The sequence below is a fragment of the Gnatocerus cornutus genome, chromosome 7, assembly GCF_029298725.1.
Source record: "Gnatocerus cornutus isolate USDA-ARS CGAHR chromosome 7, icGnaCorn1.1, whole genome shotgun sequence".
NCBI lineage: Eukaryota > Metazoa > Arthropoda > Insecta > Coleoptera > Tenebrionidae > Gnatocerus > Gnatocerus cornutus.
Genome location: NC_142239.1, coordinates 12,146,889 through 12,162,376, shown reverse-complemented (window position 1 = coordinate 12,162,376; position 15,488 = coordinate 12,146,889). Strand labels below are relative to the sequence as shown.

At 33.1% G+C, this 15,488-nt stretch overlaps 1 protein-coding gene across 5 annotated transcripts in view; it reads left to right on the top strand.

The window, feature by feature from the left end:
• The window catches only part of bsk (mitogen-activated protein kinase dJNK), a 49,445-nt gene that overhangs the window by 28,690 nt on the left and 5,267 nt on the right, over nt 1-15,488 (top strand). For 2 of the 5 annotated variants that reach the window (XM_088041646.1, XM_088041645.1), the window contains 5 exons: nt 5,418-5,475; nt 12,080-12,241; nt 12,669-12,798; nt 13,150-13,347; nt 13,398-13,662. In XM_088041646.1, coding sequence (XP_087897772.1) covers nt 5,462-5,475; nt 12,080-12,241; nt 12,669-12,798; nt 13,150-13,347; nt 13,398-13,662 — 769 coding nt within the window. In that variant the 5' untranslated portion in view covers nt 5,418-5,461. Of the gene's footprint in view, nt 1-5,417; nt 5,476-12,079; nt 12,242-12,319; nt 12,534-12,668; nt 12,799-13,149; nt 13,348-13,397; nt 13,663-15,488 lie in introns of those variants that run through there. The other 3 variants (XM_088041648.1, XM_088041649.1, XM_088041647.1) reach the window with 2 other exon arrangements.

The window sequence follows — 15,488 nt, the reverse complement described above, 5'->3', positions numbered from 1 at the left end:
AGCAAGTAATGAGCAGTTTAAAAAAAACTTGCATTTAGCACTGACTAAAATCCAAAATTTTCGATTAAAATTCGTAACTCAGGCAGTTTTAAAGTTAGATCAATCAAATTTGGTGGATCTACTAATTTACAGATGCTTATTACGTGTATGAAATAATAGATTTTTCAAGCAAGTAATGAGCAGTTTAAAAAAAAAACTTGTATTTAACACTGACTAAAATCCAAAATTTTCGATTAAAATTCGTAACTCAGATAGTTTTAAAGTTATAGCAATCAAATTTGTTTAATTTACTAACTTGGTGATGCTTATTGAGCGTTTTAAATTATAGAATTTTTGAGCAAGAAGTGAGGATTTTAGAAATTTTTTTCTTAGTAGGACTAACTTAATATCGAAAGTTTTAAAATAAATTTCATAAATTCGACAGTTTTAAAGTTGGATTAATCAAATTTGGTAAATTTACTGATTTAGAGTTGCTTATTGACTGTATTACATTATAGAATTTTAGAGCAAGAAATGAGAATTTTAGAAATTTTTTCTTAGTAGAACTACCTCAAAATCAAAATTTTTCTATTGAATTGCGTAACCTCGACAGTTTTAAAGTTAAAACAATAAAATTTGGTAGATTTACTGATATAGAATTGCTCATTGACTGTATTTCATTATAGTATTTTCAAACAAGAAATGAGAAATTTAGAATTTTTTTTTTGGACTAACTCAAAATCAAAATTTTTCTATTAAATTGCGAAACTTTGACAGTTTTAAAGTTAGAACAATCAAATGTGGTAGATGTACTGATTTAGAGTTGCTTATTAAGTGTATTAAATTATAGAATTTTTGAACAAGAAATGGGAATTTTAGAAATTTTTTTCTTAGTATAGGACTAACTCAAAATCATTTTTTTTTATTAAATTGCGTAAATTTGACAGTTTTAAAGTTAGAACAATAAAATTTGTTAGATTTACTGATAGCGAGTTGCGTATTGACTGTATTAAATTATAGAATTTTCGAACAAGAAATGAGAATTTTAGAAATTTTTTTCTTAGTATAGGACTAACTCAATATCAAAATTTTTCTATTAAATCGCGCAACTCGAACAGTTTTAAAGTTAGAGCAATAAAATGTTGTAGATTTACTGATTTAATGTTACTTATTGAGTGTATTAAGTTATAGAATTTTCGAACAAAAAATGAGAATCCAGAATTATTTTTTTTGTGAATCGACAAAAAATCAAAATTTTTCTATTAAATTGCGTAACATCGCCAGCTTTAAAGTTAGAGCAATCAAATTTGGTAGACTTGCTGATTCGGTTATGCTTATTGAGTGTATCAAATACAATCTAATAAAAATTTAGAAGACTACAGAGAATTTGTAGGAAATGCAAGGATACTACCAAAATTTAAAATTCAAATTTGGAAATGTAGTTTCCAGAGGTGTTCATTTCAGTGAAAGCAAATGAAAATCTTCCGCCTGGGCAAAAATCGTCAAAAGCCCTACACTCCAAAAACAAAGGATTTATTCACCGCTGTAATAACTCCTTTAATTTATTTTATTAAAATAAATTGCACTCCGCTTTCATATTAAAATTTTTAATGAAAAGCCGCTGCATTTCCTGGCTTTTCAATTATCACAAATCAAGAAATCCCCTTCTTTCTTAGCATTTACTTGCTCAGTCATACGTTTATCCAACCCTCATAAAATCGGACTTACACGCATTATCAAAAAGCCGTCCAATTATACCGCCGTTTAGTGGAAAAATCCCTGCGATTAATCACGGCTTCCTGCTGGGTATTAAAGTCGTTTTAGTGCAGTCCCATGATCGATCTTAGGGGAGCGAAAATCCTCCACATAAATATAATATGGGGCAACATCAACTTCCGCTCGTTCTATGGTTTCGTCTGGATTTTTTGCCGAGTTGGCAAAACGAGCGAATTTTCATGAGGTTTGGGTTGAATAGTAGTCGTCTGTAATGACTGTATTTTCGTTCACGTCTCATCTATAAATTTCTTTGCGAGATCGTCCATTATATTTTATTTCTTCGCGCTTTGGAGAAAGTGTCAAAGGGCTTGTCAGCTGAATGTTTTATTGCGATCAACATTTTTTGGATCATGTTTCATAAAAGTATGATTGCTGGAACTTGCGTTATCATGAGGAGAAACCTCGTAAAAATCTCCAATTTACATGAAATAGGAGTTTTTACAATGCCGCCGTTCTTCTAATGGTTTTCGTAGTCTCATTCTGCATTCTAATGGGAGCGAATGAAACGTTACAACGACCACCGTTATCGCCAACATGAATATGGAAAATTCTGCAAGAATTTTGCATTAGACGGCCAAAAGATTTTGTAAAAAAAGTGCAATTCTACTTTAGAAGCGACTCTACTGCTATTTTTGAAAAGTCCTGACCTTACCTCGTCGATCTTAAATAGAAAGAAGGTCGCATCTAATCAATCATTTCCCAAAAATAATAATTTTCTGTACCAATTTGATAACGGACGCAATGAAAGAAAATGAATTTCCTCAAGATCTATCAAAATCTGAAAGATACTCTCGAGATTTTTCCTCTATTTTTAACCGAAGCTGATGTAAGGAAAACGATGTGTGAAGTGGCTGGTAACTGAATTTGGAAGTTTCGAGAGGAGATTATCGTGTTATAGTAACAAACTTTTATGCACAATATGGTGTGAAATTTGCACTAGAAGCGTTTGATTGTCGGTTTGAAAGTGATCAAGATTTTAATGTACCTAACTAACAGAAATGCGAGAAGGTAATAAAATGTAAATTAATTAGAAGACTTATAGGGAATGACGTCGCGGCGTTACCATGGGGGCGAGCAGGAGAAAATTAAATTTAAAATGATATAATATGGAATCGATAGCTAGAACGGACAAAACTAGTTTTCAGCAGTTTGGTGCGAAAGGTGATTTTGTAGCTCTTTTAGGGGGGTTTCAAATCTGTTTGCTCGCCAAAATTTTGAGGTATCTGTTAAGAAAAATAAAAAAAAATTGATTTTTTTGATTCATCATTTTGTAATTTGACGCTGGGTCATCCAAAAAATGAAAATTTCTAAAATTAGTTATTTTCGTTCGATAATTTTGAAATTTGGGTAAATTAGTAACTAAGTCTGAATTAGTAACCTGCCTAAATTTAATTGCTGTGGCATTAAAATTACTAGAGTTACATCCCCTAATAAAAAAAATTGCAGTTTTCGTTTCATCCAAAAAATAAAAATTTCGTTTCCGCTCTATAATTTTGAAATTGGGTACAATTAGTAAGTAAGTTAAAATTAGTAGCCTCTGAAATTTCGTTGTTGTGGATTTTAAATAACTAGAGTTACAACCCTTAATAATAAATATTTGCAGTTTTCGGTTCATCCAAGAAATGAAATTTTCTAAAATTAGTCGTTTCCGCTCTATAATTTTAAAATTTGGTAAAATTATTAAGTAGGTCTAAATTAGTAACCACCCGAAATTTTATTGTTGTGGCTTAAAACTTACTAGAGTTACAACCCTTTATAATAAATATTCCCAATTTTCGGTTCATCCAAAAAATAAATTTTTTTAAAATCGGTCGCTTTAGCTCTATAATTTTTAAAATTTGGTTCAATTAGTAAGTAAGTCTAAATTAGTAATCTCCCAAAATTTCATTGCTATGGCTTTAAAATTACTAGAGTTACAACCCTTAATAATAAATGTTCCCAATTTTCGGTTCATCCAAAAAATAAATTTTTTTAAAATCAGTCATTTCCGCTCTGTAATTTTGAAATTTTGGTAAATTAGTAACTAAGTTTGAATTAGTAACCTGCCTAAATTTGATTGCTGTGACATTAAAATTACCAGAGTTACAACGTTGAATAAAAAAAATTCGTTGTTTTCGATTCAACTAAAAAATAAAAATTTCTTAAATCAGTGGCTTCCGCTCTATAATTTTGAAATTTGGTAAAATTAGTAAGTAAGTCTAAATTAGTAACCACCCGAAATTTTATTGTTGTGGCTTAAAACTTACTAGAGTTACAACCCTTAATAATAGATGTTCCTAATTTTCGGTTCATCCAAAAAATAAAAATTTCTAAAATCGGTCGCTTTAGCTCTATAATTTTGAAAATTTGGTTCAATTAGTAAGTAAGTCTAAATTAGTAATCTCCCAAAATTTCATTGCTATGGCTTTAAAATTACTAGAATTACAACCCTTAATAATAAATGTTCCCAATTTTCGGCTCATCAAAAAAATTAAAATTTTTAAAATTGGTCATTTCCGCTCTATAATTTTGAAATTTTGGTAAATTAGTAACTAAGTTTGAATTGAACCTGCCTAAATTTGATTGCTGTGACATTAAAATTACCAGAGTTACAACGTTGAATAAAAAAAATTCGTTGTTTTCGATTTATCTAAAAAATAAAAATTTCTAAAATCAGTGACTTCCGCTCTATAATTTTGAAATTTGGTAAAATTAGTAAGTAAGTCTAAATTTGTAACCTCCCGAAATTTTATTGTTGTGGCTTAAAACTTACTAGAGTTACAGCCCTTAATAATAGATGTTCCTAATTTTCGGTTCATCCAAAAAATAAAAATTTCTAAAATCGGTCGCTTTAGCTCTATAATTTTGAAAATTGGGTTCAATTAGTAAGTAAGTCTAAATTAGTAATCTCCCAAAATTTTATTGCTATGGCTTTAAAATTACTAGAGTTTTACCACGCCTAATAAAAAGTTTTCGCAGTTTTGGGTTCATCCAAAAAACAAAAATTTCTTACATCAGTCTCTCCTGCTCTATAATTTTGAAATTTGATCCAATTAGTAACTAAGTCCGAATTAGTAACCTGTACAAATTTAATTGCAGTGGCATCAAAATTATTAGAGCTACGAAGCTTTATAATTTTATTTGGAAAATTTCAGTTCGAAAAGATCCAAAATTTTGTCTTTTCTGGTCTATGTATAATTTTGAAATTTGGCACAGTGCATCAGCAGGTCCGAATTAGTAACCTCGCCAAAGTTGATTGCTGTAGCGTTAAAATTACCTGTCCTTTAAGTCAAAATAATTCGTCTTACATTTTTTTTGGGTCGAAGATCAATTTTTTTTTGTGTTAGCAACATACTTATAATATTATTCTACTTTCATCACCGTACTAACAAAATGGCGCAAAATTTGTATCTGGAAAGGAAAAAGAAGGAATTTGAACAAAACAATTATTATCTTTGAATCACGTACCGTTTTATTTAAAGAATCCACAGGTACTAAACATATCAACTGAGTCATACTACAATGTACACATTACTTAACTCTTGAGTCTTACCGTAATGTATAATTTTGGTAGCTGACTTTGTGTTGTGATTCATTCAACATGCTGATTACTCAAACTATAACACAATTAGTCTGTGATAACACGTCGAAGTTCCAACATTGAATTTTTTTCTTTGTTTCAGAGCTTCTATTTTAACTTGGCACCGTCCTACCAATAGCCACTAAAATGGATCGTTCTTGGTGAGTACTGAAAAAATCGACTCTGAGTGAATACTAACAATTTATTAACCCATCGAAAAACGGCCGTTAATCACACAATGTAGAGCCTATTATGTCAAAAGTAAAAGTTATATCGGCCGTTATGCGACACGAAAGTAAATTCCGTGCCATGGCAATGGAATGAACACGCTAAAATGCAGACGAAACAGCTGTCGCGTCCTTATATCAGAAAGCCAACTTTTTGGCGACGATTTTGATATTTTCATTCTTGGAATAGTTGAAAGTGGGCAAGACTCGTCTTTATGTAATTCACGCCTCGGCTATTTTTAACCAAGCTGTTATAAAATGTAAGGTGAATTCCTCAGTGTCTAGATAAACATTGGCGTGCAGCCAAGTGAAACAAGAATTACCTTGACGCCAGCTAACAAAGAACTCATTTCAACCCCTTTTTTAACCGCGCCTAATTACGATAATTAAAAACGGACTAAGCACTCGGAGGCGGCGAAATTGAGTTTTGTTTTCCCGTTCCGATAAAAATCAATCCCGCACCCCGTGATGAGGTATTAAAAATGATGCGAGGGTTAACAACCCTTAAAACTGTCTTGATTGCTCGAGCGAATGTGAGAAACGTAATCTTGACGAGTCGTTTCACGGATTTTATGCGTGTTTTGGATCGCCGACGATTTTCATTCATCTTTACCACGAAAAAAGCAGTTGCCAGTTTTTATGCACAGATCGTAAGACAATTTCTGTTAGGAGAAGAATTTGGTGCCGCATCTGCCAAAAAATCGGAATTCGGGACGTGGCGCCTCGACGGAGGCTGATGGCGTCGGGTTCAGTGCTTTTTTAGCAGTGCAAGAGGTGCTTTAAAATGTTTAGGGTAACCATTTTCGCTCTTATATTACCTTATAAAACGAGTTAGTTACTAAACTTTTCCGTATTTTGAGAAAATTAAAAAAAATGGAAACTTCATTGGTTGTAAATATTTGCATAACAAGTGCGGAAAGTGCCGAATTTTGTAAGAGTGGCAGATTGGATGAACGAGCGCAAGAAAGACGCTTCCCAATTAAAAACAAGTTGTTTCGTTATTTAAGATGATTTTTCCACCCTAAAAATCTAGTTGAAAATTAATTTTATTGGTGGCGCCATCTATTAGAAGATTCGAAAACTGCAAGTAAGATGTGTCAGATCAACATTTTTTTTTGTTTTCAATGGTTTTTTCGCCAGAAAACTACAAATTTCGCTTTGTAAGGTCTCTCCAGCAAATGCCACCTTCGTCTCCGCCAAACATTGCAGTCGGGCCATAAATTCCTACTTACAGTTGCTCGAATGTAAATAACTATTACGCACTCTAAAGTCACTTACGCATTTGTGCGTTTGGTGTGGTTAGGTTTTCTCTGACTTAAGTCATCAGTGAGGATATATTTATGGTTTCGGGACCATTTAACTGTCTGGAATTGTCCTACGAGTCTAGGAAAATGACATTTAGGATAGGTAGGAAAGAGTTATTTTTGCACTTGTGTATTACCTATACACTACATTTCAACCAAAATTTGGGTTAAAAGTCAAATCTAAAACTGCAAATATGTCAAAAATTCTAGGAATTTGGGCTAAAATGTGTTGTTTTTTTTTATTTTAAGCAGAATTTGACTTTATAGTGGCGCCATTTATGTAATATGTCAAAAACAACGAGATTTTAGGTAAAAATTAGATATTTTTTAATTTTCAACGTACATTGCAATCCCACTCGTGCGAAATTTGGCGCTTTCCGCACTTGTTATGTAAATATCTACAGTTGGTTGAGGTTGCAACTGTCCACAAGGTCACAAATTTTAAAATTTATTGTGTAAGTCGTTCTTGTTGCAAATGTTGCAATGGTGTTATGTGAATCGGGTTTTAGGGTACAAAAGACGATCGTGCAACTTCGGTCAACGTTAAATGTCGAAACTCAATTTGTTTTTACCGCTTTTGAAACAGGGAATTTTACTTTACTTGGACTCTCATTAATTGTCAAAATTGTCAAATGTCAAATTTTGGGGGATGATGTTAATCCTATCATCGTATAATTCTCTAAGTTAATTCATCAAAAAAACCAACTTTACATGAAAAAATAACTGTCAAAATGGAGATTGAAACCTAAACCGACTATGGCAAATATCCACCCAAGGTCACAGTTTTTGAATTTTTATCGTGTAATTCGTTCCTATTACAAATGTTGCAATGACAGTGTCAACGTCGTGTAAGTTCTGCCAACGTTAAGTGTCAAAGCTCAATTTGTTTCTTACCTTGGAACAGTTTAAGGGCTCGCCTAATTAATTACGTAATTTTTATATCAAAATTGTCAAATGTCAAATTCTGGGGGATGATGCCAACACTGTCATCTTAAAATTCCCAAAGCTAATTCATCAAGATTGCAACTTTAAATAAAAAAATAACTGTGACCCAAGGTCACAATTTTTTCAATTTTATCGTGTAATTCATTTGTTGTTATGTTATGTGAATTAGATTTTGGGGTACAAAAGACGATCGTAAAAGTTCTGCCAACGTAAAATGTCAAAACTTAATTTGTTTCTTACCGTTTTTGAAACAGCAGCGCATCTGTAGAAAATTTCGCTTTACTTGAAACAGTTTGAGAGCTCGCACTAATTAATTCCGTAATTAATTGTCAAATGTCGAATTCTGGGGGATAATCATGCCAACCCTGTCATCTTAAAATTTCCAAAGCTAATTTATCAAGATTGCTCTGTCAAAGTGTACACTGCAACCTATACCAACTTTACAATTAGTGTGGGTTGCAAACAAACAAAATGCAAATTAAAAAAATTTCATAGTGTAATTCGTTCCCGTTGCAAATATCGCAGTGGCGATGTGATGTGTCGAAATTAAATTTGTTTGTTACCGTTTTGTAACAAGTCAAAATTGTCAAATGTCAAATTTCTGGGGAAGCAACTTTAAATAAAAAAATAACTGTCAAAGTGTATATTTGCGACCAAAGCCGACTGTATTTCATAACACGTCAGTTGCAACCGCGATATTAATTTCCCGTCATTTTTCTGCGTCGTGCATGGCGTGGTCTGGAACAAATTGGGAGATGACATTTGCAAAAACCGGCGCTTGTCGTCCATTCAGTTTTCGAATGAAATCGTGACAATATCCAGCGACTAAAACGACAATAAATCCGCTAAAATTAGTTGGTTTAAACCTGTTCAGATTAAAATCCAATAAATTTAATCCCGTACATCCTGTCGTGACATACAAACATCTATTTAATTTAAACTGTTAGTTTTTATTTAAAATAACGTTTGCTTGTTCTAGGTAATTACACTTAATCTCCATGACATTCTTTAGTGCAAAAAGTAAATTCCACCAAGTTTAATTAAACATGTAACAGGTGACAGTTTTGTATAAAAACTGAAATAATCTGACTGCAGTTTCATTCCGAAGGAAAATATTCCGAGCACGCCGAACCAACAGAATGTTATATTTAACTAGAGGATCAGAAAAAAGAAAATGAAAATGGTGTTCGCCGAGTTAATAGACGAGTTTCATAAATTAGATTATCTCATTTTCCTCGATGGTTTTATCCAAACACTACTATGAAGTTAGTTGGCAAGCAAATTCATTTCTGACCTCCTGGAGACTCAAAGATAACAACGCCACGCTTCATCAGAAAATAAAGTTGGCTCTTATATCACTTTCTGTTGGTGTTACAAAGTGCTTCTCCATTATCATTGCACTCAGACGTTGTCTCCTAAACAAAGAACGACGTCTGCTCGAAGTTCGAAAATCTAGTTTAGAATATCAAGTTTTTCTGTCATAAACACGAAGCGAAGACTTGCAATCGCGAACTTTTGTCGGAGATTGTGTTCGGTCTTGAGCTAACGAAAGAATGATGACCACTTTTTTTGGGTTGTCACTTAAACTATCGAATAAACTAGCACACTTGGCCGGGCGTGAAAACAAGCGTTAAATTTGTTTTTAAGGGTTTAACTCGACAGAAAATCGAAATCGAAAATCTACTTTTGCAACCAATTATAGGAAGTATCAATATTTTGATTTTTGCAACACTCCCAAATGTCCAATTTTGAAGATATGGAGTCGGCAAAACCATTATTTTGGTCACTGGACTAAATTAGACGTATGTCTTGAAACCCTGTCATTTCCTGACATCTTTCAAGTATCTGACGTTTAAACATCAAGTTCAGACACACGTGACTTTATTTACAATTTTTTATCGAATTATTTTCGAAAAAACGGAAAAACGGTTTGGTTTGTCCTAAAAATGGAAATTTCTAAAATCCGAGTCTGTTGCCTAAGAATTTTTAAATTTGGTACAGTTGATAAATGGGGCAAGACTAGCAGCCTCCCTAAATTTGATCGCTGTGGCACTAACACAACCAAAACTACAATTTATTTTTTTTAGAATTTTGAAACTTATTGGTTTGTTCTAAAAATAAAAATTTCCAAAATTTCAGATTTTCCCCTCAAAGTTTTGAAATTTGGTATTGTTAATAAATGGGTCAAGACTAGCAACCTCCTCAAATTTCATCGTTGTAGCGCTAACACATCCAATAATACAATTTTTTTTAGAATTTTGAAACTTTTTGGTTCGTCCTAAAAACAAAATTTCTAAAATCTAAGCCTGCTGCCTCAGAATTTTGAAATTTGGTACAGTTAATAAATGGGTCAAAACTAGCAATCTCCCCAAATTTCATAGCTGTAACACTTACACAGCCAAAAATACATTTTTTTTTATAGAATTTTAAGACTTTTTGGTTCGTCCTAAAAATTAAAATTTGTAAAATTTGCGTCTGTTACTCCAGAATTTCGAAATTTGGCACAATTAATAAATTAGTTAAGAGTATCAATGTCCTCAAATTTCATCCTTGTGGCGCTAACACAACCAAAAATACATTTTTTTTATTGAATTTTGGAACTTTTTGGTTCGTCTTAAAAATAAAAATTTGTAAAATTTGAGTCTGTTGTCTTAGAATTTTGAAATTTGATACAGTTAATAAATAGGTCAAGACTAGCAACCTTTCCAAATTTCATCGCTGTAGCGCTTACACAACAAAAAATACAATTTTTTTTTATTAAATTTTGAAACTGTTTGGTTCGTCTTACAAATAAAAATTTCTAAAAACTGAACCTGTTGCCACAGAATTTTGAAATTTGGTACAGTTAATAAATGGATTGGGTCTAGCAATCTTTTCAAATTTTATCGGTGTAGCGCTTACACAACCAAACATACATTTTTTTTTATAGAATTTTGACACTTTTTGGTTCGTCCTAAAAATAAAATTTTCTAAAATCTGAGCCTGTTGCCTCAGAATTTTTAAATTTGGTACAGTTAATAAATGGGTCAAAACTAGCAATCTCCCCAAATTTCATAGCTGTAACACTTACACAGCCAAAAATACATTTTTTTTTATAGAATTTTAAGACTTTTTGGTTCGTCCTAAAAATAAAAATTTGTAAAATTTGAGTCTGTTGTCTTAGAATTTTGAAATTTGATACAGTTTATAAATAGGTCAAGACTAGCAACCTTCCCAAATTTCATCGCTGTAGCGCTTACACAACAAAAAATACAATTTTTTTTTAGTATATTTTGAAACTTTTTGGTTCGTCTTACAAATAAAAATTTCTAAGAACTGAGCCTATTGCCTCAGAATTTTGAAATTCGGTACAGTTAATAAATGGGTCAAGACTAGCAATCTCTCCAAATTTTATCAGTGTAGCGCTTACACAACCAAAAATATTTTTTTTATAGAATTTTGAAATTTTTTGGTTCGATCTAAAAATAAAAATTTCCAAAATCTAAGTCTGTTGCCTCAGAATTTTGAAAATCAGCACAATTAATAAGTGGGTCAAGACTAGCAACCTTCCCAAATTTCATCGCTGTGGCGCTAATACAACCTATACTACAATTTTTTTATAGAATTTTGATACTTTTTGGTTCGTCCTAAAAAAAGATTTTTAAAATCTGAATCTGTCTCCTAAGAATTTTGAAATTTTGTACAGTTAATAAATAAGTTTAGGGTATCAACCGCCCCAAATTTCATCGCCGTGGCGCTAACACAACCAATAATACGATTTTTTTTTATAGAATTTTGGAACTTTTTGGTTTGTTCTAAAAATAAAAATTTCTGAAATCTGAGTCTTTTGCTTAAGAAATTTGAAATTTGGTACAAGATTTTGTGTCTCCGGCCGTATGTCTTGATACCTGTCATTTCCTAACATTTTTCGATTATTTGACGTTTAAACATCAAGTTTAAACACACGTTCTGGTGCAGTGGAAAGACATTTTCTAAAATAGAATTGCCTCCTGATTCTGAACTTCCAGAAATAGGAAAAATAAAACTGAGTTAGTCTAAATCCAAGTCTAAATCGGAACAAAAGTGTAGACTTCGCTTGGATTAGTCTAAAGATCAAATAATCTAGAAGTAGACTAAACTGACTTTAGCCGAAACTTTGGTAATTTCGCCGATATTAATCCTGTGTGTGCTCCGCTGAAACTAATTCAGATTTCTTAACCGCTTGAGCCTTTTTGGACTGTTTTTGAAGAGTGCCGACTAACAGAGTCACGTCCAAATCTCAAGTTCGCCTTTTAACGCTCCTTTATCAGGTTATTTTTTCAGACGACGGCGTCGAACTATTGGGACTGGCGCTATAAAATGTCCCGTCTGTCTCAATTCTACACCGTTGAGGTGGGTGACACCAAATTCACCATATTGAAGAGATACCAAAACTTGAAGCCCATCGGTTCCGGCGCCCAAGGAATAGTCTGGTAAGTCCCTCCAACTCTTCCTTAACATTGCCTGAGTAGTGATTTTATTAAAATTGGTTTTTTCTTTTAGTTCGTTGTTTTCTCCTGCTTGCTCTATTTTCCATGTGCCTTTCATTTGTCTAGTTTTTTATTCATTTTGTGTGTTGCCGTGTTAAAACATAAGTAAATAGTGCACGATGTCGTCGATGAGGCCCGGATTTACACAGCACAATTTCGGAGATACGGAATTTTGGGTTCCTGATCGGTACGTGAATTTGGAACCCAAAGGCGGTGGGGCACAAGGGTTAGTTTGGTAAGTGGGCACCTATCCACCCCTCCATGTCCTGTTGGTTTAATTCACTGGGCGCATGTGCATGATTAATTCGGTGTGGTGTTTTTTTTCTTTTTTAACCTCCCCAAGATTGGTACTCATGATTTGGAATTTTAGCGCCGCCGTCGACACGGAGACTCAACAGAATGTAGCTATTAAGAAGTTAAGTAGGCCGTTTCAAAATGTGACGCACGCCAAAAGGGCGTATCGCGAATTCAAGCTCATGAAATTAGTTAATCACAAAAACGTAAGTAGCCAGTTCGAATTTCGCGCCCTCCATTTTTGGGGATTAAAATAAAGTTACTAAACCTCGTTTTTTCTGTGGGCGTCAAATTTAAAATGCGGCGCTGTGATTGGTAGATTTTTTTAAACTTCTGTCAAATGTCAAACAAGGGCTGTCAACAATAAATTTGTTTCTGTTTATTCATCTATTAATTAAAACAGACATCTCTCCATTGCAGATATCTAACTTATCTATTGTTCTCTGCAGGAAAAATGAGGTATAAAGTGAAAAGTGTCAATTTTGTCACTAGTGGTGAAGGCGCGAAATTCAAATCCCAGATTCTTTTGACACTCAAACTGAATGTCTTTTCCGCAGATAATCGGACTTTTGAACGCTTTCACGCCTCAGAGGTCCTTAGAAGACTTCCAGGATGTGTATTTGGTGATGGAATTAATGGACGCGAATCTGTGTCAAGTGATCCAGATGGATTTAGACCACGAAAGGATGAGTTATCTCCTGTATCAGATGCTTTGCGGTATTAAACATTTACATTCGGCCGGTATTATACATAGGGTACGTCATTCAGTCCTTTTGTTCCTCCAGTGACGTCTGATCTGTTTCAGGATCTCAAACCAAGCAATATTGTAGTTAAATCGGATTGTACATTGAAAATATTAGACTTTGGTTTGGCTCGTACAGCTGGCACCACGTTCATGATGACACCTTACGTGGTCACGAGGTATTATAGAGCACCGGAAGTCATCTTAGGCATGGGATATACGGAGAATGTGGACATTTGGAGCGTCGGATGTATCATGGGGGAGATGATAAGAGGCGGCGTGTTGTTCCCAGGGACCGATCATATAGACCAATGGAATAAAATTATAGGTGAGGAGCGAATGATGTTTGAACCAGATTAAGGGCGGAATTGTATAAATTCTTTAGTTGGATGCTTTCCAATTTATGTATCGATTTTGACAGCTTTGCCAGAAATTTGATGCTTCGAGTTTACGGGCGTTGTTTTAAGTGAAGTGGATTTGTCACTGTACACATTTACTAAAGGAATTACAGTACATAAAACGAAAAGCGGCATAAATAAAATGGATACGAATACAAATTACCGCTTAAATTACGATATTGGGCGGAATTTAATTGAGATTTTTATTGTTTTTTTTCACATCAGAATTTTTATCTAGTTAGTCTGTGGACGTATGTGTTGATACCTGTCATTTCCTCACATTTTTCAATTATCTGACGGTTAAACATCAAGTTCAGACATACGTTACTGTAGTGGAGCAGTGAAAAGTCCTGATTTTGAATCCGAAGCCCGTTTTGCTCCATCAGGTCAGGACTCAGAGATATTTGTAATTTGTTTTTTGACCTCTACTTTGCAAAAACAACCTCCAAAACCGTCTGTCTAGAGCAGAAATCGTCTTTTTGCTTCAAATATGAGTGATTTTTCGACGAGTTTGGTGAATTTCATGCACATTTCTTTCGGTTTCTTTATAATTAATCATTGAATTTTGCTAAAAACTTGCTTTTTGATAAATGTTCTCTTTTTACTTTACGAATACAGCCTTCAAAACCATCTATCTAGAGCAAAAATCGTCTTTTTGCTTCGAATATATCTAATTTTTCGACGAATTTTGAGAATATTATGCAAATTTCTCTTGATTTCTTCATTATTAATTATTGGATCTTGGCAGAAACTTGCTATTTGATGAATTTCGTCTTCAACTTTACGAATACAGTCTTTAAAACCGTCTATCTAGAGCAGAAATTATGTTTTTGCTTCAAGTGTAATTGATTTTTTGACGAGTTCTGTACATTTCGGCTATTTTTTTCATAATTAACCGTTAGATCTTGCTAAAAACTTGCTATTTGATAAATTTCGTCTTTTACTTTACGAATGCAGCTTTCAAAATCATTTATTTATAAGTGATTTTTCGACGAGTTTTGTGAATTTTATGCACATTTCTCTCGATTTCTCTAGTATCAACCGTTGTATCTTGCTGAAAATTTGGCATTTTATGTATTTTGACATCTACTTTACGAATACAGCCTTTAAAACTGTCTATCTAGAGCAGAAAACGTCTTTTTGCTACCAATATAAGTGATTTTTTTGATGAGTTTTGTGGAGTTTATGCGCATTTCCCTCAATTTCTCCATTATTAACTGTTGGATTTTGCTAAAAACTTGCTATTTGATAAATTTTGTCTTTTACTTCAGGAATACAGTCTTCAAAACCATCTATCTAGAGCAGAAATCGTCTTTTTGCTTCAAATATGAGTGATTTTTTGACGAGTTTTTTGAATTTCTTACACTCCATTATTAACCGTAAAATCGTGCTAAAAACTTGCTATTCTATGCATTTCATCCTCTACTTCACGAATAAATCCTTTAAAACCGTCTATCTAGAGCAGAAATCGTCTTTTTGCTTAAAATATGAGTGATTTTTCGATGAGTTTGGTGAATTTTAAGCACAGTTCTCTCGATTTCTCTAACATTTACCGTTGGATTTTGCTAAAAATTTGCTATTTGATAAATTTCGTCTTTTACTTTACGAATACAGCCTTCAAAACTATCTATCTAAAACAGAAATCTTTTTTTCCCTGCAAATATAAGTGATTTTTCGACGAGTTTTTTGGATTTTATGCACATTTCTCTCAATTTCTCCATTACTAACCGTTAAATTTTTGCTAAAAACTTGCTAT